Raw genomic sequence first — 25,199 nt, forward strand, 5'->3', positions numbered from 1 at the left:
AGGGAGCTATTCTCACTACGGGTTCTCAAAACAAGATCCAGGGGCCTCTGTGAAAACTGTGTACTGTATTACGACACCCATGCATCAAAACTCCTTCCAAGCAAAGCTAAGGTGTTCCTGCTCATTGCTTTAACTGTGCTAACATTTGCACCAATGGCGCCAAAGTACAGATGGGAAACGTGGCCTATGGCACATGAGTGAACCCAGAGCAGCTTTCAGTTCACATCTGCAAGCCTGCGGCCGCAATGCTGCCACTCTTCTGTGAGAATATTCTTGATTAAGCAATAAAACCTTATTAATTATTAAATCTCAACAACTGAAAACATATCTGTCTCCTTAATACTCCATGTGAGAAAATGAGCACAGTGGCAGGAAGCTCTTCTGTGACATAGCAAAGTCACGTGGCTTTCCCCACATGAGAAGGACTTTCCCCACGCTTACACTCCAAGGGGAATGCTCTGGTTACAACAGTTTGCAAACTAACAGAAAACCTGTGATTATTCAGATTTGGGGAGATCCCTCCTTAAGAATGGAAGTTAGAGGGCTGGAGAAATGGTGTAGTGGGGAAATGGTGTAATGCGTGCGTGTGTGCGTGCGTGCGTGCGTGCGTGCGTGCGTGTGTGTGTCTCCCTTGGTGAGAAACTTGCTAACCAACTACTCTAGTGGAAGCAGTAGCTTCAGTGAGAGACTGTGTCAAAAAATAAGGCAGATCCCACTGCACAGCTTTCATCCTAACACTTGGGAAGCAGAAGCAGGCAGGTCTCTGTGAGTTTGCGGCCAGCCTGCTCTATGGCGAGAGTCCCAGCCAGGGCTATGTGGAGAAGCTCTGTCCGGGGAGGGCAGGGAGCAATCCAACGTTAACTAGCCTCTCCCTGTCCACACTTACAGGTACATGTGCACACATACATATACACAGAGAATGAAGGTGAACCTGTCATTTTAAGTAAAATATCTGACAGTGTTTACTTTTGATGGTAAAATTTGACCTTTAAGTGAGAATTTGAAAAGCCGCAACAATCACAATAAGGTCATCAAATTCCCATACATAAAAACTTTCCTAATGATAATTGGTGGTGGTTTAAAAATGCTTTTTAAAAATTATATAAAAGCTTCAACATTTATAAGATCTGCTTAAATGAATAAACTAATATTTGCAAAGTGACTAATACATAATGCTACAAAATTATAATTGGTAAAGACCCATTCAAAGTTAAATGGAGACCAGTAATGTACAAAAATATGAAATATTCAACAATATGTTGAGTCAATGTTGCATAATAACTTTCAAAACACTGTCACTTTCAAAGTCTTCCTAAAATAGAAAACAAATCTCAATTATCTGGAATGCCTGTTGTAGTATCTCTTACTATTCAAATTACTTTATCGATTTCAACCAAAACCACATATTGCATGAAGCACAGATGCAATTGTAAAAGTCTAGTTGCCTTGCATTAAGACAGACATTGAAGAATCTTCAGATGTATATAAAAGGCTGGCATATTAAGTTTGAGCAATATATTTTTCATGAGACAGATCTTTTGCATATTTACACATATGTCATGTGCAATTATTGAGACTTAGCAGACAATTTGAAAAGGTTAATCACTAGTTGGGTAGTATTGATAAACATGACATATTACTAGGGTTATCAATTATGAAACTGAACGTGGGTCACAAGACCAAAAAGATGTGAAAACTTCCATACTATTTGAATCACACTTGAGGCACAGGACTGCCTCCCCCTAATGATTACCAAACTCTTTACTAGAAAATTCAAAATAGATTCTGCAGTTGAAAGCATCCTTGCCTTGAGTCAAATTATCTAAGGCCCCCGAACAGGGAGGTAGGGAAATTACACACACGTTATGATTTGCCTCTTGACTTTATCATTCAGAGACATTTTCACAGGCAAAACATATTCTCTTAGACACAACTCAGCACTATTTTTAACTTCAAATGTGATGTTACTTGAGTTGGCTCTTACGGCTGTAATTTCACATCCTAACATTATAAGGCTTATTAAAAACTATGGTTTAGTTCTGTTGCTTTTTGGGGGATTATACAATATCCTAAGGTCAAAACTCAGGAAATATGTTATTAAAAAAGAGTATCCACGAAGTGATGACAAATTGCAGACTACAGGTGTTAGATTACATTTTGACTCCAGGCAGGTTTAATATAAGTTGGTTTTCTTTGTACAGTTGCTCTTAGCACATACAGCTGCAGGAATCGGATTTAAAAAAAAAAAAAAAGAAGAAGAAGAAAAAGAAAGAAGGAAGGAAAAAAAGGGAGTGGAGCTCAATAAAAGAAGAACATGTCAAAAGAAATCAATACAAACAAGCAAAATGATAGGAATTCTAACATGGAAATCCATGTAGAATGTCCTCGAGCCTTGCCCAGGATTTCCTGCAATATTGTAACCAAGATGCTATGGGAAGACTCTGTATGCTTTTAATGCAGCTTAATAATTGTTTCTCAAAATAAACACTCTGGTCAAAGATAAAAGCATAACAACGCTGTGACACAATAATTGGTTAAAATAAACTTGGTGTTGGAGGAAACGTGGGTCTTAAAACAGCCTTCGGCTTATAGCATTTCCTCCTCAGTAATAAATTGTGAACAACTATACCAACAACTTTGGAGCAGCGTGGAGTAAAACAAATAACGTTGCAGTTATTAATAATGGTTTTAGGAACGGCCAGAATCTGGGACTCTCCAAGAGGCAGCTCAGTGAACTGCTTCCCTCAGACAACTGGATGAGCTGACACAGTAAGAACAGCAAGGTTGAGATGCGTAACTATACCTCAGTTAAACGGCTAACAAGTGTTGAGATTAGGCCATACCTTCTTCTGAGGCATGGTTCTCAACCTTCCTAACGCTGTGACCTGTTAATACAGTTCCTCATGTTATGGTGGCCTTTCAACTACAAAATTATTTCATTGCTATTTCGTGACTGTAATTCTGCTACTGTTATAGACTGTCATGCAAATACCCATATCTTCTGATGGTCTTAGGAGACTCCCTTGAAAGGGCTGTTCAATACACCCAAGGGGGTCATGGCCCACAGGTTGAGAACCACTGCTCAAAGAGACTTCATAGTCCATAAACAGTGATTCCCCCCCCCCCCCGGGTTTTCCTTGCCCTTAGAGACTCTAATTAACAAAAAGCTTGACTTTACTTTGAGAGAAATGGGCGATTGAAGACTCTTTAACTTGTACTTATTCTGTAAATGCAAATAAGTCTACAGATATATTTGTTGTGTGATATGAAGTAAGTTAATACGAATAATTATGATTGGAATAATAACAACAATTAAAAAATCAACTTACATTCACCCTATCCAGGATATTAAACTAAGCAGGATTATATGACAAATTGCTATTGTTGAAATGGATAAGCTGATGTATTTATTGTTATCCAATTAATCATGACATTGTGGAGAGAAATGTATTTATCTGTGTTTCTGGCATAGCGAGGCCATGATACCAAGAAAAAAATCAGAACCAAAACCAAACAAGCAGCGGGGTCTAGAGAGTACTCAGGCGGTTAAGAGAACTTGTTGCTCTTATAGAGGAGGGTGGCTCAGTTTCCAGCACCAACATGAAGGCTCACAACCATCTGTAAATCGGTTCCAGCAGACCTGGTGCCCTTTTCTGACCTCTGTGGGCACCAGGCACACAAAAGGTGCAAATACATATGTGTAGGGAAACACTCATACACAGAATAAAACTTAAAACTCTAAAATTGAAAACAAGCAGACCAAACAGAGATGACCCTTTTCCCAGTTAGATATTTAAAAGGGCAAAACATTGACCACATGTTGAACCTAATGGAAACTATCCTTGCCTTCATCAGCATCTTCTGAGTATAAGGTTTATGGATCATCTAGGGATGATATAACTAAAAAACATTCCATAAACATGACCGACATAATCCAAACAAGAAGTAAGGGAGGCTCTTTAGCATGTTCTAACCCATCACTGTGTATCCTCATGCCTAAGATGATATACCTACCAAGCATTCTCTGTTCTATTGCCATGTACCTCCATCACCTTTTTCATGTCTTCTTAAAGGACAAAATTTGGCGTACATATTCACAGGAAAAAAGCGGCCTACCTTTTGAAGACCAGATTCAGGGCACAGGCAATAGTAATGTGTGGCAAAGATTTTATATTTATGTTAAATCAGTGCAGAGTAGTATGGAAATGACTGGTAGTTACTCTGCGGACATGATTTTTAAGTCAACATATCTTGCTTCACTGGTGTTACTGGGAGAAGGGTGGTTCTTGTCCGAGCCCACAGGAAAGAAGCTATTGAGTTAAAGATAACCAGAGTCAATGACTAAGGGGGTGAAAGGTTAGGATGACTTGAGTAACAGGAATTCAAACAGTATTCAAAGAAACAGCCTGAAAATTCATAATGGCTCCTAGATGGCCAAAGGCCAAGAAAGAAAGATGTGCTACGTGTTCAGGTTAAGATGATCACCAGAATTCTCAAGCAGTTAATCTAGCTGGCTAAATAATTCTCAAGAGAAGTAAAAATGTGACTGAAATGAAAACAACCTCATTGATGCCTGTGATATGTGATTTGTGAACTCTGAAGTTGGGTTTTATTAAAATAACAAAATGGGGGTGGCACGAGGCAATGACAGTCACGTTGTTAAGGCAGAGGATGTGAACTATTTGAAGAGAATTCTAAACACATTGGGTTCCTTATTTGGGGCAAGGGGCAAAGGCGGGTTATTTACGTGTCTGAAGCCTGTATAGGATATGGAATGGACCTCATTTTCTGTATAATTTTTACAGTTGAGACACTCCAAAAGCAGAACAATCTGACAGTTATGGTTAGTGAAAATATTAGATGTTCACCAATAATATATGACCTCAGCATATTTCTGCTTTCTGGATATAACCACTTAATAACAGGACTTGGGCAAACTGTACTGTGTGAATCAAACAAATAAAAGCACGAGCATGCCTTTTATAGAAAGCAAATCTTAGGCAGCGCATTAGTCTGGCAAAAGACAAAATCGCCTGCATTACCACACCACTGAGATATTATAGCTTATTATACCCCGAAGGCCAGTCTGGGTAAACCAAGTCAGATGATCTAAGCAGGGCTGTTCCTCAGACCATGAAGCAGAGGTCCCCAGCCAAGATTCCTGGTGACATAGTGCTTAAAGACTGTCAAATGGGCACTCATCAAACATAGGCTTACTTTTCAGCTTTCATTGAATTCCATCAGTGGCAGGCCACCCTCACTATTTTCTTTCAAGAGAAGAATACATGGAGATTAAAAATGGCATGAGGTAAGTTTTCTCAAGGTTAGCGGCCGTCCATCCAGAAGTATCCTTTTCCAACGCTAAACTCCCTCATTATGGCGATACAGCTTTGCATCCTCCCTGTTAATGATCACTCTAACTGAAACAAGGTAAGGGGAGGCCCAGACTCTTGCATCCAAACTGTGTGCCAGGACACCTGGTGAGAAGCGGAGTGCTGGAAGGACCAGGCACTCTTATTTAACCATGAAAAATGAGACAAGAGAACCAGTCTCCTCCTCCCAGGATTGCTGAAAAGAAAATCCTCAGTTCCTAACTCCCTAGGGCAAAGTAACCGGACTGGAGGTTCCTTTTCCCACAAGAAAGATTCTAGCCTCTACGCTGTGGGGGGCTATGATGTTCCCATGAGGCCAGTTATTCATCATTCTTATCTACTTGAATTCACACAGAAAGTCCACTCTGACTACATGCCACATTGCCTTGGCTCTTCCGAGCTTATTTGCTTACCCCATGCCGGTCATCCTTGTAAGCTGGAACCGTGGAGCAATTATACTTTCAAATGTGAATTTGCTTAAGGGTGGATTTAATTTAATAGCTGAGAACTCCGTACAAAACAAATATACTTAAATGACATTAGCAGGGGATTAATCATTAACACTCTTGATTGGTGTTCTAAGACCAACCCCCTACATTGGCTGCAGCCAAGATCACGGGGTTCTCACTGACTGGTTCCCTCATCTTTAAAGTCAATGTCTGGCCTATCCCAGGTGCTAAAGAGGACTCACTTTTAAGCAGCTCTCGGAGGAAGGCTCCACTCTTCGTATATGTCCCTATTGATGTCATGTACATCTTTATGATCTCTTGCTGGAATGAACTACCACTTTATCCTAGCAGGTCACAGTCCTGCCACAGCCCACAGGACATCTTGCCAAAGGCTTTTGGTGGCCTTAAATCAGGCCAAAGTCTCTTGAGTGTCCAACAAAACTGTCACCTGACTGTTCCTCTGCCCTATTCTTGCTCCTCAGCCCCTGCCTGGGAGGCCACCTACCAACTAAACTCCTGTGACCAGAACCCTCCTACTCCTAGGTCTCTGTTCTGTTGTCCTGCTCCTGGAAAACTCATGAAAGAGACCCTGGACAGTCCCCTTCTAAGAGCCTTCTGGGTCCTCCCACCAGTCAAGTTTTGGGATTGTGACACTGTTTTCTGTGGTTTACTCTGTACTTAGCCGCTGTGTTACAATTCTCTATTCCTGAATACTAACCACTTCATAGGACGAGGCATAGTGCCTTCAATAAATGGTTGAGCTTATCATAAAATATCCAGAATACTTCTCTAGCAAAACCTGACACATTAAGTACACTGAAATTCTTGGTGAAAGAGAATATTCTTTCTCAAAAGGATGGAATTAGAATAGCTTATACTAACTTGCTACATGTCCAGACTTGACTCAGAAACTTTGTTGTAGTAACTTGCTGCATGAATACAAAAGCTTTCTAGCTCTCCCATCATCACTGGGCTGGAAGTGACTGGCACCCAGGAGACAGACACTTAGCCTGTTACTATTGTTGGGCACTGAAACTGGCAGATTTACTCATTTGCTTCTCTCTCTATCCCTTCTCACACTGCAAAAATATTTGTGTTCTGAACAGATCTCAAGAAGCCTGCAGCAGACAGCTGCTATGACCAGAAAAGCTGCTTCAGGCAAAACAGCAAACAGCAAATGAACCTAGGAGAATCCATATAAGATAACGCTAGGGTTAGATGGAAGGGGAGGAGGTCCTCCCCTATCAGTGGACTTGGAAAGGGGCAGGGAGGAGATGAGGGAGGGAGGGAGGGATTGGGAGGGAATAAGGGAGGGGCTACGACTGGGATACAAAGTAAATAACCTGTGATTAATATAAAAAAAAATTATTTTTAAAAAAAGGGGAACCCTGAACCAAGAGAAAATCTATGAAAGCTGCAGATGTTTTCCAATGAAGCCTATGAGTCCTTGCACCCTCTGGAGAGGGCCCTGGCCCTGCCTTAGATATGTGGGAATGTTATCTACTTAGAAAATGCTGTGGAAAAACACTGAACGTCTTCTCTAAAACAAACATAAAATCTCAGTTTGGTTTTACTTGGAGTAGAATGAATGAAGTTCATCCGAGTGAAGAATAAAGAAAAGTAACGAAATCAAAGTGTATTTTTTTTTAAACCACCATTTTCATTCAGCTTCTCCAGCTGCAACGCCACACATTTCAAAGTGAGCAAATGGTTCAAAATAAGCTCTTTGCTGCTTTTTTTTTTTTTCTGCTTTGTGGCTTATTTATATTTTAACAAAATCTGTTTTTTAAAATATTCAACTAAAACTAAATAAGTCCCGGAAAACCAAACATAAGCCATCTCACATATCTAGAGATCCAAAGGCATTGGGGTGGCGTCAAAGAACACTTTATTTTAACGTGCTATGCTGAGAACACAGTTTTTAGCCTTATCAGGGTCTCTATCTGAAGTATAATTCTAAACTGATGAATAAAATGATACTGTCATAGTAAAACATTTGATTGTGTGTGACTTCAAGAACCCCAAACATTCAATTTCTGAGAAGAGAATGGATTTAATGAAATATTTTTAAAGTGGAGCTGGTCTAGAGAATATCACCACAGACCATGGCCAAGAGGCAATTCAGATGGCAGACGCAGAGAGAGCACAATTTACCATGTAGACTGCAGCGATGGGCATTAAATAATCATCTCTGAATAAACTCCACAAATCAATATGGCCCTGTCGCTCTAAACTAAGAATGGTATTGCCTAAAGGAAATCTCTAAGGTCAACCAGCAATTAACTGAAAGGTTTTGATTGAAAATGCTATTGACTGCTTTCATATCACACAGCTTCCTGGTTATTATACTTCATGGGCTAAGGAGGTGCCAAGACATTAAACTGTCAATAATCTATTAATACTGGCCAGCTATGCTCACTCTCACTGAATCTGCAGGCAAATATATTCAAGCCAAATACCTTGCTTAGAACCAATGCAAATTCTTCAACCCTGACATGGAAATTGTATCTTCATTATCCCATTTTAAATGCCTTGAAGTGTCAGTCAGTATAGGAGAAATATATAGGTAGAGATGCTGGTTTATTTGAGCTAAACTAACATTTGTTTTCTAAGAGAGTACTGAAGGGATAGAGAGTATGTCCTGGACCCTGCCTTACTTTCTAAGTCATATTTAACAGTTCCTAAATGGAGCATAATAAACACTTTACAAAGAGAAATGAGAAGTTCTTCAAAAGGAGCCCAACAGCCCCTGTGTCTCCCTGCATCTGGAAAGCAGCTATATATGGGAGAGGGGGGCTTTTAATGAATTTAATATAGAAAAGCACTTTAATTAAATGCTGTCAAAACGGATTGTATTAATGACTGTACACAGAGGAATTTCAAGCCAGCCAAGTTTATTTAGCAAATAGAAACTGGGCTTTCGAAGCCCTCAAGTATTTATGTTTCTGCAGTTGGAGTACATCTAGAGGATGATGGTGTCAAATGAAAGCATTGAGTTATTAGATATGATTTTATTTATTGTGTATTATTAAAGTTTCAAAAGCCTCAGGGGATTCGGTTTCATTTTCAAAATGAAACACTGCATCTGATCAGAAGGGGTTAAGGAAAGAGTATTGTCCCCACCTTTTTTTCTGCTCTCTAGAGAAGGTAATGGTTAGTAGAGCAGGTGGAAGACAGGCCTTTTTTTGGGGGGGGGCTGTCCAGTCAAAATTCACATCACTGGATAGCAGTGGCCAAGAAATTAATGGTAGTATTTCTCCTCTGGCTCTTTCCAATATATATATATATATATATTTTATATATTTATATATTTTATATAATATATAAATATATAATATATAATATATAAATATATATATTTATATATATTTATATATTTTAACTTTTCAATGACTTGCCTCTAAACACAATTCATTCTATTACACACAGCAATAAGCTGAAAAATGACCAAAGCTTTCAGAAATCTGCATGAAAATTTGGTTGCCATAGCCCATTTAATGAAAACCATGAGGAAAACCACGTTCTACAAAGGTAGCAGATGTCTGACTTGGGGCAAGAGGGAAGGGGAGCTTCATTGGTGTCCTCTGTTTGGAGACTGATCATAGAACAGACCTATTATTAATGATAGTATTTTAAAAACAAACAAAGAAAACATGAGCCTTAATGCATGAAAGCTGTAAAAGACCGAGAAGCTGGCCTGGCTGGAAAATACTACGTGTGTGTCAAAATGATTTTCTCTACTGTTTGTAAAAATGTAATTATCCATGATAAGCTATTATCCATGATACTACAAGGGTGAGGGATTTCAAGGAAACCCACTGGAAGCTAGGGGCTCGCCATTTGGTCTTCCATCTCTGACACCACCATGTCTGAGATCACAAACCACGCTGTGATTCACCACATCCTTCTTGCAGTTATATATACAGCCTTGCAGGCTGTCTTTAGATTTTAATTCAAAACATAAGAAAGGGGGAGAAGGGGGAAATGTGAGGACGAGAGAAAAAAGAAGCAAACCCCTAAACAGAACACCTACTTCCTTTCAAGAACAGAATAATAATCACAAATGTAGACTTTCGACTTTCTAAATAAATAACCTGATTTTTAATCTTCCCTGTACCCAAGCTATTTATTAATATCAGATGTCTGGTCTGTGTCTTTGTAGCTTTGGAACTTAGAAGTGACTGTGCTCTTCCATCTGTGCCAAGATGTTTCAGACTAGGCTTTGAAATGCTGCAAGTGCAGATGAATATGACATGCAATAAGAACCGATCACAGACGCGTTCTGTATTTGAGGAATGGCGACACGAAGCAGTAAGGACACGGCATGTCCATGTGGTGTAATGCACTCCTCTGATGCACGTGGGCACGCGTCCTGATGGCTGGAGCTCAGGCCTCCTCTCGCCCACTTCCAGCTCCATTCTGGGATGGCAGAGCACATTGGCTATCTTCTTGCACATAAAGTGACAAGAAGATGCTTGTCCTGGTTAATCGGTACATCTGGTATGAAGATAGATCAAACAATTGTCAGCTAAGAGGTCAGGATGGGACATCTGATTCCGAGTATGTTTCACAAGCCAAAGAATCAGACAATCTGCTTTTCTGTTCAATATGGAGGGAACAAATGTGTTAGCACTGCTGCCTCTCTTCACCGGTGTGGCCTCTCTCTCGTGGGCAGGTTTTTATTTTATATCAAGTACTCAAATGTAGATTTCTTTCAAACATGAACCTTTAAATGATACCTGCTCTCAGATTGTCTTGCCTAAAATAGCAATTCTGCCAGGACAATTTGTTCCTATTTTCTACTCTTTGAATGTTTTAGAAATGGCAGACTATGAGCTCCTCATGAGACAGAATTTTGCCCGGGGAACACAAGCAGATAGCCAGGTAAGCCATCAGCATGGACACAGGCAAACCCTGAAAAGGAGAAATATGTAGAAACCACTGCTATTTACATAAATACTTTCTGGTGTCTTGGTTTCTGATGTTACTCAGTTTCAGAAATAGCCAACTTTTAAAATAAATAAATCACGGTGTTTGACAAATTTTATTTCTAAAAATGAAGATGTGAGTGACCAAGAAGTTTTTATTTTATTCTTTTCTGAAGTTAACTAGCATTTATTCGGTTTTGTATTGGAGAGTGTTTAAAGATTGGCTCCCTGGAATTAACAGTCCCAGTGGACTCCTTGGCAAGTTCTCAAAGTATGGCCACCATGGCGGGCTTTATGCTCTCAAAGGTGTACCAACAAGCCTCCCAAATTCCTGAAAATATAACCGGCTGGTATAGACTTACTACAGGGAACCCTGACTCTATTGTGGAAAGTGATAGCACATCCCTCCTTTGATGGCCCACATGCTGCTTCCTGGCCTTTGTATCAGGAGTCCCCTTGCTTTGGGCTGAATTAGCTGCCATTTTCCCAATGCCAAATGGGAGAGATGAAAGGATGACTCCCATGCAATAGATAATTCCACAAAAGATTGTATATCAAAAGGTGATTTGCAGTAAATTTGATTGCAAAACAACTCGTGAGGAAACTGGACTTGTGGCCTTGGGGTTGTTAGCCTAGACAGGTTGCTTGATTGGCCCATTTCTAGGGTCAAGCCAAGTAATAATAAAATAAACAAATGTCAGAACTTTGGCAGTTTTACTTTAATTGGATCTGTGCTTTTCTATCATTACAAGAGGAACTTCCAGACTTCCACTTCATAAAAATCAGCAGCAGTTTCCAGCTACATTAGATTTCTACACTAAGCAGAAACAGTTGAAGAGAGACCACTGTAGGTAGATTAGGCTCGGAGTTTCAAACTCGGTGCTGGTTTTCTCCTGCCTTAGTTCCAGTTCTCCATCACAAGCAAAGTGACTGGGTCAGAGTTTCACGGATGCTGTTTGGAGTCGTTACATCCTTACTAATGCTCTTTCCCTATGCACATGAATCTCCCAGAAGCAGTGGGTCTTTTTTTTTAATTTTTGTTTTGCTTTTGATACTCATTGAAATGAAATGGATGAAACAAATCAAAGAATGAATGTATCAAATAAAGAGCCTCCGAAATCACCTATCTTGTGTTCAACAATTTATAAATATGGTAGTTGGTTATTTTCTTTGTTCTCTCATTGGGCCAAATGTCCACTGACGGAGAGGATAATTTTCATTCTTTTCATAAGACACTTTAGTTCCTGAAATCATGCATAAAAGTCCTAGGTAGCAACAAGCATGCAGAAAACAGTAAATATTTGGAAAATGCCATGATTTGCATGAGTGAACTCCAAAGGCCCATGCATGTGTTAAAGGCTAGGTCCCCAGGGTGATGCTTAATAGGAGGCAGTGGAAGCTGAAGGAGACGGAGCCTCATGCGAGGTCTTAGGTCACTGTTGGTGTGTACTCCAAAGCTCCTGGGGGAAACCCTGTCTTCTCTCTTTTCTGCTTCTTGGCTTATGAAGTAAGCAATCTGCTTCTCCCCTCCCTTTGTTGCTCCAGCTGGTCAGCCTAAGTGATGGGGCCACTTCTTAGTTGGGAGCCTTTAGAACTATGGGACAAAATAACCTTTTTAAAAATACATTTCTTGTCTGAAGACTGGTTAATATTTTCCTTTAAGTCCATGAGTTGCCACATGTTGCTGCTTCAAGTGCCTGTTTAATATTGGATATTAAAAAGATATCCAAGCTCAGTCACTGCACGGCCTCACAACCCCACAATCTCAAAACAGCCAACCTTCTAGTGGTTATCAAGAAGTTGATGCAGCTATTTGATTTTTAAGAGTGAAAGCATGAAGAAGAAGGAAGAGAAGAAGCAGCAGCGGCAGCTGCTAATCAATTTTCCTCGGCCACAGTGTCACTGAACTACGATGACTTTTAAAGGACTTTAAAATATAGAAAGGTCAGGAGACACCAGACTGCTGAGTCTTTTGACCTGTCTCAAAATAACAGTGTAACAAGCAGACCATAGAGCTCAGGTAGTGCTCAGATATGCCGCTGGAAAACCACACACTGACACCACCCTCAACTCAACTCTGGACTCTCTCGAGTACAAGTTATATTCTTCATCCTTAATTACGATTAATACAATATACTCAGGGGACTGGAGAGATGACTTAACGGCTAGAAACACTTGTTGCTTTTGCAGAGGAGCTGGGATCGATTCCCAGCATCCACATGGTATCTTACAACTGTCTATAATTCCAGCTCCATGGATTCCAATTCTTCTGGCCTCCGATGGCACTAGGCATGCACAGACACACGTGCAGAGAACACACTGATACACAGAAAATAAACAGTTTTTTTTCCAAATATTACTACTCAGAGTTTATTATATTTCTCAGGTACCTCCAACAAAATGCCATCTCATTTCAGCTACACTCAATTACAGGATTAGGGTGATTATCACTATTCCCAAAAATATTTCAGCAGCCGCTGTAATCTCAGAACTCACAGCCTTGGCCCACGACTTTCAAATCTGAGTTCTGGGGGATTTTTTGGGTGGGGATTTCCTCCTTACCTCTACACTCACCTTATGAGTGCAGCAGACCCATTGTTCCATGGTCTGGTTAAACAAAGTCCCTTGACAATTTATAAAAATGTAAAAAGGGGGGTGGGGAAGCACACTACCCCTTCCATTTGGGCATATTTGGAAATATTTCAAGATTTAACTTTATGGAGCGGTTTTGTTGATTCTATGGAGTTCCTAGGACACACTTCTTAAACTCTCAGAAAATTGGGCTTGACCTTCCAGCCTGCTTCTTTGTCACTTCTGTTGCAATTATCTCCAGGATTTGTGACCTTATCTGAGGAATGAGTCCTAAACAAAAATATGTGAAACTGTCACCTTGTGCTAATGGACAGGCAGTTGGTAGGAACCTCCCACCTGGGAAAGCCCTTCTCTGCAGACTGCCCTGTGTGTCTTCTGTGAAGAGGAAATCTTCAAATCAACAATTGCCTGTGCATGAAAAGCACTCCCGTAGAAACGGAAAGGAGAAAATGTGGACTGGCACTCCCAAAGCGATTTTCTACGTAACAGCTCAATACAGAGGGGACTAGTTTACACCACAAACCTCTTAAGGGCCACAGCTTTGGTCAAAGCATGCCCAATGAGCCAGGCAGTTTGCCTGGCACCTTGACAAGGAACTAGCCCTTCCACAGTGCCAAATAACAAGGTTGGAGAAGTCACTCTGGGTGGTAAGAATGAATACAGCCAGGATATAGACACAAAAAAAGTGTCTGTGTGGTCAGGGATAAATTAAGGGTGGGGTAGACATACTTATTTACCCATCTGTTTTCCATCAAAACCATTTTTAAAAACACCACTTGATTACTAATCAGCACATGTGATTTTTGTAGAGCTATGGAAATCACTTAGGACTATATAATCGACTCAAAATGTCTGCTTGCTTCACACCTTCAAACAGCCTTTGTGTGTGTTTGCGTGTGAGGTAATGTCATTCCTGAGGGGCTCAGTATATTTCAGAGTTGCTACTAGATTCATTCTGAAGAGAGAGAGAGAAAGAGAGAAAGAGAGAAAGAGAGAGAGAGAGAGAGAGAGAGGGAGGGAGGGAGAGAGAGAGAGAGAGAGAGAGAGAGAGAGAGAGAGAAGGGGGAAAGACCTGAAGCAAAGAGATTACCATTCCCTGTGGAACAAACCAGTAAAGAGGACCCGTGTGCCATCTTGGGTTCAGGTGAAGGAGCCCAGAAGAAAGTCTGTTTGAAATACATCTTGTGCTACATAATAAATAAATAAATCTTTTTTTTAAAGAAAAAAAGTAAAGAAAGAAATGCATGTTGGGCAAAGGGAAACTCTTCAATACATGTGAACACTGTCTTCACTTTTATGTACGTGGCGCCTAGAAGAATACCTGCCACACAGAAGGAGTTAATATTTGTTGAATGTAGAAATGAAATGCAGGAATAAAAGCAACTGTTCTTTGGGATCGCTCAGTAATCTGCACTTTGAGAACAGGTTTACCAGCCATTTTTGATCTTCTACATTTTGGTAGACATCTTGGGAAGTATAAAGTAATGTATTTTCCTGTTCTTGGGTGAAACCTTGTAAGGAAGGCTGGGATTAGAACAGTGACTAGTCAGTATGTACAAGAGTCTTCATTTCAGCTTGAGTTAATCATTGCTCCCTTTATAGGAGGGAGGCAGGAAAGGACACCTCGATACACTTGCATGCCTCTCTTTCTCACTGCTGTGTCATTTACATTTGATCAGTTTGTCCTATCTACAAATTTATAAGCCATTTCTCTCTATGCTCTCAGGTTGAAAAAAATAAAAAACAAATCATCTTACATTATCAAAAAGAAAGGAAGGAAGGATGGAAGGAGAGGCGGACAGTCCCGAACTGACCTTAACAGATTCCATAGTAACCCTTAAAAGAAAAGCTTTATGCTTTTCAGTACAGTTTAAGCTTCTTTTTCTTTTTTTCATGTATACAAAGATGTATACAGAAAATGCCAGGAACACTGCAATGAAAGGGGGTAGGGGGTAAGACAGGGACATGGACACACCAACACACTGAACTTGTAGCCTCCCTCTATCACTGGTTTTCCAGTACCCATTCATAGGCCCAACATTCTCCTTGCAAAATACATACCTGCAAAACATCTATTCTCACAAAATAAAAAGAAAGAAAAAGAAAAAAAAAAAAGGAGTCCCAAGGACCAAGGGCCATACTCTCCTAAGTGTGACTTTGATTTTCTGGCTAAAGAGTCAGCCATTTACATGTCACTTATGAGTAGTCCTTGGCCCATTGCTTTCATACTTCCCATTATTCTTGAGGCTGTGATACTTTGCCCAAGAAGGCTCTTCCAAATGCATTCTAATGTAGTTAGTGCCTTTCGAGTCAAGCATCTGTGGTACTGGTTGGATATTCATAGCCAAGAAACCTGTCTTCAGGGGAATAAAGTGGACAGGTCAATTTCCTTTTGAGAGTAATCTAAAGTAGCAACTAGGGAGTGAACAAAGTAAGCCCGCTTGAGAGAGGCCCAGGGAAACATCTTGCCATAGAGCTGGGCACAAAGGCAGGCTCGGGTTCTGAGGGGAAACATTAGAATTCAGAGAAACTCTGACTAGCACACAGAGCTGACAAAGTAGAGAAATACAGGCCACAAAGGGAGAACGGGTGACAATTAGGAGGAAAGGCTGTTAAAGAGAAGAAGCCTGGCATGGGGAGGGGCAGTGTTAAAGACGAGAAGTGAAGCAAATCCATGAGCTGTCCCTGCTGACACTGTTCTGCCCTCGACACAGCAAACCACACTATGCCTGGGTTTCCGTAACGTTCTTCACTGTTTCTTCTACTGTGTTTCCAAACAAAGCAAACACAGACTTATATATCTCATAAGGCAACAGAAGACTTTAACAAAACTTTAAATTTAGTCAAAGCAAGCGGGCCTCCTTTCTCAAATGTATACTAAAAAAAAAGCCTATAGCAGCTGTGGAAGCCTCTGACTATAGACCCTAAGAAACTGACATTCCACTGGGGGAGAATGTTTCAGTATAGTTAGGACTGTAAACAAAAAAGGAAAACACCAGTCTCCCACAATCAAAAGAACTCCTAGCTAAAGAATGGCAAATTCCTCTATGTTCCTGTGTAACACATTTTTTAAAAGTAGACACATTGAAACCCTAACTGGTAACACAGAAATCAAGAATCCTCCTCGAGAGGACCAGCTTTTTTGTACCCACCTGCCCCAGCATATTAAATAGGGCAAGAATTCACTGCCACAGCTCCTTAATACCACAGTGAAGACTGAAAACTGAAACTCTATTCAAGCAGCAGGTTTACATAGGAGCTTGGAATGAGCCCAAGATGGAAAAGCAATCGTAGTAACCTGGTTAGAGAATTTGCAAACATCCTTAATTAATTAATTGGCTTATCTATTTATTTTCCTAGAAGCTGTTCTTTTGGAAGCAAATTCATATATCAAGATAGTCTACCCAACGAGAGTGGGAAGGCAGGATATCTTGCTCCATGCTCACAGAATCTTAAGCTCTAGCAACAAAAGTCACATTCCAGGTTCTCTCAAATGCAGCTTGATGACAAGGGGAAAGTTCATGGACCTCAGGTCTTTGACATCACACCAGTAAGTTACAAGTTTCACTGTTCTGTGTGGCCTGTAAAAAGAAAAGCTTACAAATCTAAACCTAATCAGCTGAATAATTTAAAAAAATCTACGTACCAAAATAAAATAAAATAAAATAAAGCTATGTACAAGACAGCTAACAGTCGGTATTCAGGAAGTGTTGCCTTGCAACATAAAAATAAAAGTCAGACTTGGAAGGCAGACAGATGTGAAATTCAAGTTATCACTTGGAGCAAGTTATTCAACTTTTTAAAACTTCAGTTTCTCATCTTCCCAAGTAGATAAAGACCAACCATTCTCTCGGTTTTTCACAATGAGTACAGATGATAAGATTTTAAAATCTCACATTTGGAAAGCCTGATTTTCAAAAAGATTAATTGCCGCCAGTGAAAAAGGAAGAAAGATGGGGTGAGGAGGAGGAAGAAGGGGAAGAGGATGGAGAGGACTGATGAGGAAGAGACAGAGGAGAAGGAAGAAGAGGAAGTAGGAGGAGTAGAAAAGGGAGGAAGAGGAGAAGAAGGCAGAAGTATCACCGTTATTATTGATACTGGGTTTCAAATACAGAGAAATCCAGAATCAGCCTGGAGCTACAATGTCTGCTTTACAGGTGGGGTGCTGATGGCAGACCAAAAACTGCAACTCTGGCACTATCATCACGTCATCCAAGTCTAGTTTAGGGGATGGCCTAACATATTGTCGGGTATCTGGCAGCATTTACTGAGACACCAGTAGCATCCTCAAATTGAAACAATAAAAAATGTTTCCAGCCACAATCAAATATCCCACTGGTGGCTACCAGCAGCAGGAAGAAAGGGAAGAAGGCTGTGGCTTAGAGGATGCTAAGAACAATCTGAGTCCAGACTAGCAAAGGGCACAATGATGGTGTACGGTCATCACTATCAGGTCTCACATTCTTACTCAATGTGCAGCACTGAATTTTAAAACAAGCACTTGCCAGGAAACCATAATGCAACTAGCTCCAAATTCCTGAGCTTAGAAACAGCCCTTGGAAACACTGCAGTGGAAACACCACAAAACAGGAAAGCCCAGACTCCACCAATACAAGCAATTTGGTGCGCGCTCCCCATGCAACTCTGCTAAGGGACCAGCCATTGAACAAGCAATGTCCTTCCTTTTCCGCTACACTCAGAGAGAAGTGTGGTCAGGGGCAAGAACGGATGCCAAAGAGTACCTGTGTTTTCCTTTTCTTTTTTTTTTTTAAAATTTAATTTTACTTATATATTTATTTATTACAATTTATTCACTTTGCAATTTATTCCCCTCTGCAGTCCTTCCCTGGTCTCCTCTCAGTCCTACCCACCTTCCCCCTTTTTCCCTTATGCCCTTTCCATAGTCCCTGATAGGGGAGGATTTCTTCCCCTTCTATCTGACCCTAGCCTATCAAGTCTCATCAGGGCTGGCTGCACCCTCTTCCTCTGTGCCTGGCAAGGCTACACCTCTCCCGGGGAAGGTGATCAAAGAGACAGCTACTGAGTTCATGTCAGAGACAGCCCTTGTTCCCCTTACTAGGGAACCCACTTGGAAACTGAGCAGCCAGTGGGCTTCCTTTGAGCAGGGGATCTAGGTCCTCTTCATGAATGGTCCTTAGTTGGAATGTCAGTCTATGCAGGCCCCCCTGGGCCCAATTATTTTGGCTCTGTTGTTCTCCTTGTAGAGTTCCTGTCCCCTCCAGGTCTTTCTATCTCCCTCTTCTTCCATAAGGATTCCGGCATGTGTTTTTATTCGGCCAGTGATCCTGGCTTCAGTCAAGACTCAATGGTTATTCCAGTTTTTTCAATTGTGAAGTGTAGTTGGTACTAATATATGAATGTACCATTTTTTTTAATTTTAAGTTAAGGATTTCCATTTGCTAAAACATATTTTCCTAAAACTTCTCCTCTCCCCATAAAATTTTAATGCCAGAGATATGCTTACTGTCTTTTGTCCCTTGGGACAATATACCTCTTACTGTGCACATGGGCTGTATATGGCTTTAGAAAGTGTGTTCAGAGTTAAAGCCAGTTCTACTCAGCTGGCTTAACTGGCTAAAGAGACTTAGAATACCCACAAGAAACCTAATAAAGCCATGTAACTCGATATGACTGAAAATTACATGTTCCCTGGGAAAATACGAGTTCCAAGGAAGAGGCACATTGTCCTTCCATCATGAATAAGTCTGGAGCTGACAACATTTCTTCATGGCCCTAAGCTCAGTACAGTCTTAACTGTAACCTTGATTCATCTCTCATGGGAAATTCCATCAAAAATATGCTTATCACCCAACAAGTAAAGGGTTAGGTTAAGTTATACCCATCAGAACATATTGTGTGATATTCTCAAAGAACTAACAAAAGTAAGTGGCGTGTAGAAAAAAAATAAATAATTATAGGCATCATGGCTTTGGTACAGCAGCTTCAGATATGGAAATGTGGCTACCAGGGTCAGGTGATCAAACAGCGGCAGAGATATAATGAATCAGAGTTTACATTAACGAAGGGGAACAGGCGTGTGTATGAATGCACAGGGTGTGGCAGATATGGATAGAATGACATGATGGTACCTGGGTGCCCAAGGAAATGGTGCAGCTTTGGCCATGTGGGACTTCCTGAGCCTGGTGGACCACATCCTCTGACTCTCTGGATATTATATAGAATCTTTCAATTTTTAATTGTGGGTTTAAGGTTTTAAAATCTTTATGATCCTAAAAGAAATACATTGCCAATGCACAGAAGACTGTGGCACACTTTTAACCTCTGTCTCCAAACAACTAGTATGATCAGAAGGACCTCCACAGAAAACTCTACCTAAATATGGAGACAGTGGACCTACTGCACCCAGGTCAACAGAACCACCTATGTTGTTATACCTGAAACTCTCCAATCCTCCTCATTTAATAAAAAGTGGAGAACAGAATACCCAATTACATGATAAAATTAAATGCTATTCTTCCATGACCACCAAGAGGAGACCCCTCTGTATTTTACTGTGCTGTCTATGTGAGAAGCTCCAATCCATCACCAGCTTCGTTCATCCTTAATGATTTAGTGATGGCATATTTCCTACCCAATTAGACAAAATGCAGCATTGCTAAAACAATAGTAAGCTTACTGATGAAATTTAAAATTCCCAAAACATGTGCGCACACCTATCTTTTAAAATTTGAAGGTGATAAGGAGGATACAAGTTAAATCCCAACTCTTAGGTCCAGTGTCCTGGAGTCTGCTCAGCTACAGACATAGTCATCACAGTTTGGTATATCTCAAAATAGTTTTCTACCACGTACAGAGGCTGTGCAGGTTGCATTCTCCAGTTTTAAGAGTATTGCCAGCGGTTTCCAGTTATTTTTCCTCATTTTTTAATATTGTGAATGTAATAAATAATTAATCCATAGCTTTGTATTTTTCTGACATCATAAACTCATCAAAGCATTGTCACTCACAGGGTGGCTCAAGTTTTACACCTAGTGGGAGGGAAGATCAAGGGCAAATTCAGTGTGGAGGAATTTACAAACAAGGTAATTTCCTTGTTTGTAAAATTACCTAGTTTGTAATTCCTTAGCTAATAGCTGTGTGATAGGAAAAAAAAAAAAAAAAAAAAAAACAAAAACTTCCAGAAAGTATGTGGATTTGTCTTAGTAATTCCGGAAGTCAACATAAAAAACTGCAAAGGCTGATTTTGCTTATTTATTAACTTTGGTTAGTACACTCCAGGTCTGACTTGAAACACAAGAGAGCAACTGTAGAGGGACTTTAATCCAGCAATGTGGCTGGAATGCAGACATGCCCGTAGCACACACCTTTCATCCCTCTGGCTGGAACACCGACACACCCTTCAAGCACACCTTTTATCCCAAACAGTGAAGATAAAATGAGTTTATAGAAAGAAGCATAGATGTTCTCAGAATGACAACCAATTGGGTGGCAGACAAAGAAGGGAGTCAGAGAAAGATTTGACAGAATAGGATATGTCCAATTCTCAAGGGACATAGAGGAAAAGGAGGACTTAGAGTAGCGTCCGGGGAGAGGGAGGAGGCAGCTTTACAGGGAGAGCTTTGCAGAGACAGGGTGAAGAGACTCTAAGCTAGACACAGGTGAATGAGAAGAAGCCAGAAGATTAGAACATACTGTCAAAGTTAGTATGAGGCCAGGCAGAGCAATTCACTCAGAAGGTGAGAGAGGCCAGTTTAAATCAGTCAGCTTGCAGAGGAGTTTTGAGTCAGAACAGCTGAGTCGAACCAGCCAGTCAGAGTTCAGAAAGAGCTAGAAATGGGAAGCTTATTCAGCAGTAAGTCTCAGAGGCTGAAAACATTCCAGACCTACATTAGATTGTATGGAGGCCAGAGGCTTCCAGGACTAGACCTAGGTTAGCAGATGGAAGCAGTCAGCCTCCTAGATGACATTTGAAACAGATGAATAAAAGTTACTTTTACAAACTACTGAATCAGCTGCCTGGCTGAGAGTTAGTTTTCGGAGACTGGTTGACTGTATGACTATTGAACTGGATATTCCCCTATCTAGCTAAATACTGGGCCACACAGATGATGATGTCTGGACAGGAGTCCAGACAAGTCTGGTGTGAGAGCTACTATCAAAAGATAATGGCTCTTCATGGTGTTACTTCAAATTTGTCTTTCTAGGCATGATGACACATGTCTATAATCTCAGCACCTGGAAGACTAAAGCAGGAGGATCTCAAATTTGAGCTATATAGGGAAACCCTGTCGCCAAAAGCCAAAACAAACAAACAACAATAGCAAAAACACAAACCTATGAGTTTCTACTTCCATCACTGATATGTGGTTAAAATGGTTCCACTTGCCACTACTAGCAAGACTAAAATTAAAAAAAAAAAAAAACTTTGCTATTGCACTGGACTAAGATAGACCTTGAATAAACACCTATGCAGTACGCAGTCAGGCATTGGTTTCTGAGTTTAGTCTTCGGTGTTCTATTGGTTTAAAACAGAAGTCTGGTCCAGGTTACAGCAAAATGAGAAAAGAAAGGGTGATGGTTTTTCACAAGGTCAAATGTCTACAGTTATCTGGAGCATCTTTATGGATATGCTTCGTATTCCACAGTACTGACCTGAGATATTACGAAATGATGCTGCAAATGATCAGGAGCATCTCTGAAGTATTCGAATCAATGTATTTTCTAAACTAAAAGGCTGGTAAACTATATTGAGCCCTCTTTAATTTGAAGAAATTAAAAGTCTGGAAGCCACTGTTCTCTGTGGTTCAGTATACTACTGGTCTAATTATCCACAGGGAGGTTCCCTGGTGGTTGGATGAAGCTCTGGCCAGCAAAAGATCATGACAGGGGCAAGAGAGGAGGATGAGGGCGGTGGCTGGGCCTCCCTCAACGAGTGCCTCTGCTGTTTATTAACCATGACCCTCCTGCCCAGGGGCCCTGGATTCGCCAAGAACTTTGAAAGACACTGCCTGAATGAATCCACCAGTCACAGCATGGTTCGGAACAAAGAAAATGACAAAGAAAAGCATGAGAGCTTTGGCTGAGATGCCAATATTTGATAAAATGTGGTTTGATGGGCCCCTTCACATCTGGCTACTCCCCAGGCATATGAAAGCAGAGCAAAGACAGAGGAGACACACAGCTGGGGGGATATTTCTTCACACCCTTCACCATCTCTTCTATTACATCTGTGTCATAAACTGTACCTCACCATCCTTCCTTCATTACCATCTTCTATTGTATTCTTCACACACCTGTGCACACACATGAATTCTTGCCTCGGCTTTTCTCTTCCTCATAGAAGCAAAGTCAAAGAGAGGTCCTAAAAGATCCCCTTTGTAGCAGTCAAGATTTCTGTTATTGGGCTGCAGGGCCAAACCAATTTATGTGCAAAACTCTACCAATAACACTGGTTGATACGTCTTGAAAGTAACTGACTTTGGATTCAGAAGGAGACCATTAAACTCAAGTTATTTTCAAAAGAAATATTTGTTTCAATGAAATTGGAAAACTAAGCCAAAAAATCATGCTACCCAAATATGGAAGTTTTGTGAAAGCTGCAACTGGAGGCAGCACAAGCTCATCTTAAAATCCTGAGGATCTTTCACAATTTCTCTCAGGGGTTCAGTCAAGCTATAGGAATTCCTCAGGTGAGGAGGTGATTTCTTCACTTTCCACTCATCAAATATTCCCTGTAGTTTTAGACCAAAATTTACCTAATTTTTTTTTGTTTGTTTGTTTTAGAAAAAAAACTGATACGTCAAAGACTCAAAGGATAAAGGCATTTGATGACAAGCCTAAGGACTGGAGTTGGATTCCCCAGGTCCCAAATAGTGTAAGGCAAGAATTGATTTCTGCAAGTTGTCCTTTGATCAACTTGTGCTATGGAATGTATGTGTGTGTGTGTGTGTGTGTGTGTGTGTGCGCGCGTGCGTGTGTATGCCCATGCAAGTGCATATACAGAAATAAACAAAAGCTAAAAAAATGAATCAGGACATTATATTTAGTATCTGTGTAATCTAGGCTCATGGCATCTGCTGTCAGGAGAGCTTTCCCATTGGCATTGAATTTCCCGTCATTTTCTTCTGGGTGGAAGCTCACACACAGCACTTTTCATGACCTCAGAGACAGGGTACCAGTCCTGCCGTCACTGGAGGTGCTCTCCTGACCCTGGGCAGCTGCTGCCCGCAGAAAGCCTCTCTAAGCCCGGGGTTGGGGAGACACGGACCTGCACAGGCTCCGGTGGGAGCTGGACCACGTGCTGCATGCGCTCGCTGTGGTGATGTCTCGATTCTTCCTCATAGATCACGTCCCTCTCGTGCTGGGGAAGATTCAGGAAGCGGCGGATGGTGCAGAGATTCTCCCACAGGGTGCGGTTTTCTGGGCTGGGGTTCTCCTTCCAGCGAAGCAGTTCACAGAGCCAGCCCTGGAGAGAGGGGATCATGTAAGCTAGGACGGCAGGGTATAGAGCAACTACACTCCAAGTCAGCTGACATCCCCTAAACCATTTTTTTAATGTCAGAATTACTCCAATAGACTGTAGTAGCTACTGAAATGGCCCAACTTTTAAATCCAAACAGTGACCATGAGGATAGTTACACCATTGTTCAAGAGTCTTCATACTTTTTATCTTTTACTTTATTATTATTATTATTATTATTTTGAGATTAGCTCAGGCTGGCCTCAAATTCACTGTGTAACCAAGGATAACCTTTGACTCCTAATCCTTTTGCCTACAACTCCCAAGTCCTGGGATTATAGGTTTGTGCTCTAATGCCTGTTTATGGGATGAAGGAACCAGTGGGTGTTCAAACTCAGGACTTCCTGCGTGCTCGTACCCTACCTACTGGGCTACATCCCCGGCCCCAAGACTCTTTATTCCTACTAAACACATTCCCATAGAATACATTCTCAATGAGGTTCTTAACAATCCACACAACAGAGTCTTCTAGATGTACAAATGAAATTACAGTTACCCAACACCCAACTTCCCACTCCCCACTATCTCCAAAGAAGGAATCTTTATTTTCAGCCATAATTTTTTTACAAATTATCCAACTGGTTAGTGTTCTATTCTAAGAAGAGAGGAAAGATAAACATGCATATATTATGAAATGGCAAATTAAAAAAAAATAGGAAAAATAATGTCTTGGGCGTCAACAGCGCTGAGTCCTAAGGAGGAAATAGCCTTCTAGTCATTAGTAACCCTGCAAATTGAAACAACAGCCTTGGATAGAATAAAAAACAAAGGTCTATGTGCTTCATCTATGGGTGCCTTAAGCTCAAGGCCCCGTTGGCCATCGCCATCCCTCCGGAGCCACACCTGCAGGAAGTGCCGCACCTGCAAATGCCTTGTCCCAACTCTGTCACCCGGATGCTCTCTCTCTTGCAACTGCATGAGAAAGGAAATGTAATGCAAATGATGGCTTATATGAAAATAATACAGAGGCTGTCAACATCGCTCACTGACTCATGTCAAAATATTTTACCCAGTAGCTTTCTAACCCATCATTTCTGAGCTACGTTGCTAATTTTAAAAAAAACAAGAACTGTCCCGCATTACATCTCCTGCGAAAGGGTAGAATTTTTTTTTTTCTTCTTCTTAAAAGGTGCATGAATACAACTGACTTGGTGAGAAACAAATCCCAAACCTCGACATATTCTCCATCACCACTTGTAAGCCAACGAAAAGCTCCTGGTACGCATCGTAAAAACCCTATATAATATCATAAGCTGTTGTTTGTCTAACTCTCCACTGTGTCTTCTGCCTTTAACCCCCCACAAAAAGGCAAGATTTGATTATCTCCGCTGCATCAGCCAAGACAGCAACACCAGCT

General features: G+C 40.9%; 1 protein-coding gene across 4 annotated transcripts in view; it reads right to left on the reverse strand.

Annotated features, from left to right (window-relative positions):
* Satb2 (SATB homeobox 2) overlaps positions 1-25,199 on the reverse strand; it is a 175,892-nt gene that overhangs the window by 12,076 nt on the left and 138,617 nt on the right. For all 4 annotated transcript variants that reach the window (XM_021652329.2, XM_060368375.1, XM_021652335.2 and 1 more), the window contains one exon: positions 23,591-23,788. In XM_021652329.2, coding sequence (XP_021508004.1) covers positions 23,591-23,788 — 198 coding nt within the window. The remainder of the gene's footprint in view (positions 1-23,590; positions 23,789-25,199) is intronic.

This window comes from Meriones unguiculatus, chromosome 15 (genome assembly GCF_030254825.1).
Source record: "Meriones unguiculatus strain TT.TT164.6M chromosome 15, Bangor_MerUng_6.1, whole genome shotgun sequence".
Taxonomy (NCBI): Eukaryota; Metazoa; Chordata; class Mammalia; order Rodentia; family Muridae; genus Meriones; species Meriones unguiculatus.